Raw genomic sequence first — 512 nt, 5'->3', positions numbered from 1 at the left:
CAGCAACAGCAGCGGGCGCAGCAGCAGCAGCAGCAGCAGCAGGCTCTGCTGCACTGGGTGGCTGCAGGGCGCCCTGGATCTTTTGGATTTTCTGAGATATTCTGCGCACGCTTTCTTGTAGCTTCTCATCTGCTGCTGTTGCTGCAGCTGCAGCTGGGTCTGCTGCTGCTGCTGCTGCTGCTGGAATGGAAGCAGCTAAGTTTGCTGTTGGCTCCCACGCATATAGTGACTGCGAACTAGCAGCAGCTGGGAGCACACTCGTGTGGGGCAGAAACTGCTGCTGCAGTTGCTGCTGCTGCAATTGTTGTTGCTGCTGTTGCAGTTGTTGCTGTTGTAGTTGTTGCTGCTGCAGTTGTTGCTGCTGCAGTTGTTGCTGCTGCAGTTGTTGTTGCCTCAGTTGCTGCTGTTGCACCTGCTGCTGCTGCAGTTGTTGCTGCCGCATTCGCTGCTCTTGCTGCTGCTGCTGTAGCAGCACCTGCATTTGTGCATGAAGCACTTGCTGCTGTGAGGGT

At 56.1% G+C, this 512-nt stretch overlaps 1 protein-coding gene across 1 annotated transcript in view; it reads right to left on the bottom strand.

Moving 5' to 3' along the window:
- Nucleotides 1-481, bottom strand: part of ETH_00037805 (uncharacterized protein) — a gene marked incomplete at both ends in the record, with an annotated part of 1,015 nt that extends 534 nt beyond the window's left edge. Inside the window, one exon of the mRNA XM_013374412.1 lies at nt 110-481. Coding sequence (XP_013229866.1) covers nt 110-481 — 372 coding nt within the window. The remainder of the gene's footprint in view (nt 1-109) is intronic.
- Nucleotides 482-512: the final 31 nt, after the last annotated feature.

This window comes from Eimeria tenella, genomic scaffold (genome assembly GCF_000499545.2).
Source record: "Eimeria tenella Houghton genomic scaffold, Eth_scaff2007, whole genome shotgun sequence".
In the NCBI taxonomy this organism is placed as follows: Eukaryota; Apicomplexa; class Conoidasida; order Eucoccidiorida; family Eimeriidae; genus Eimeria; species Eimeria tenella.
The sequence above is the reverse complement of the archived record's forward strand: the minus strand, read 5'-3'. Positions and strand labels throughout refer to the sequence as shown.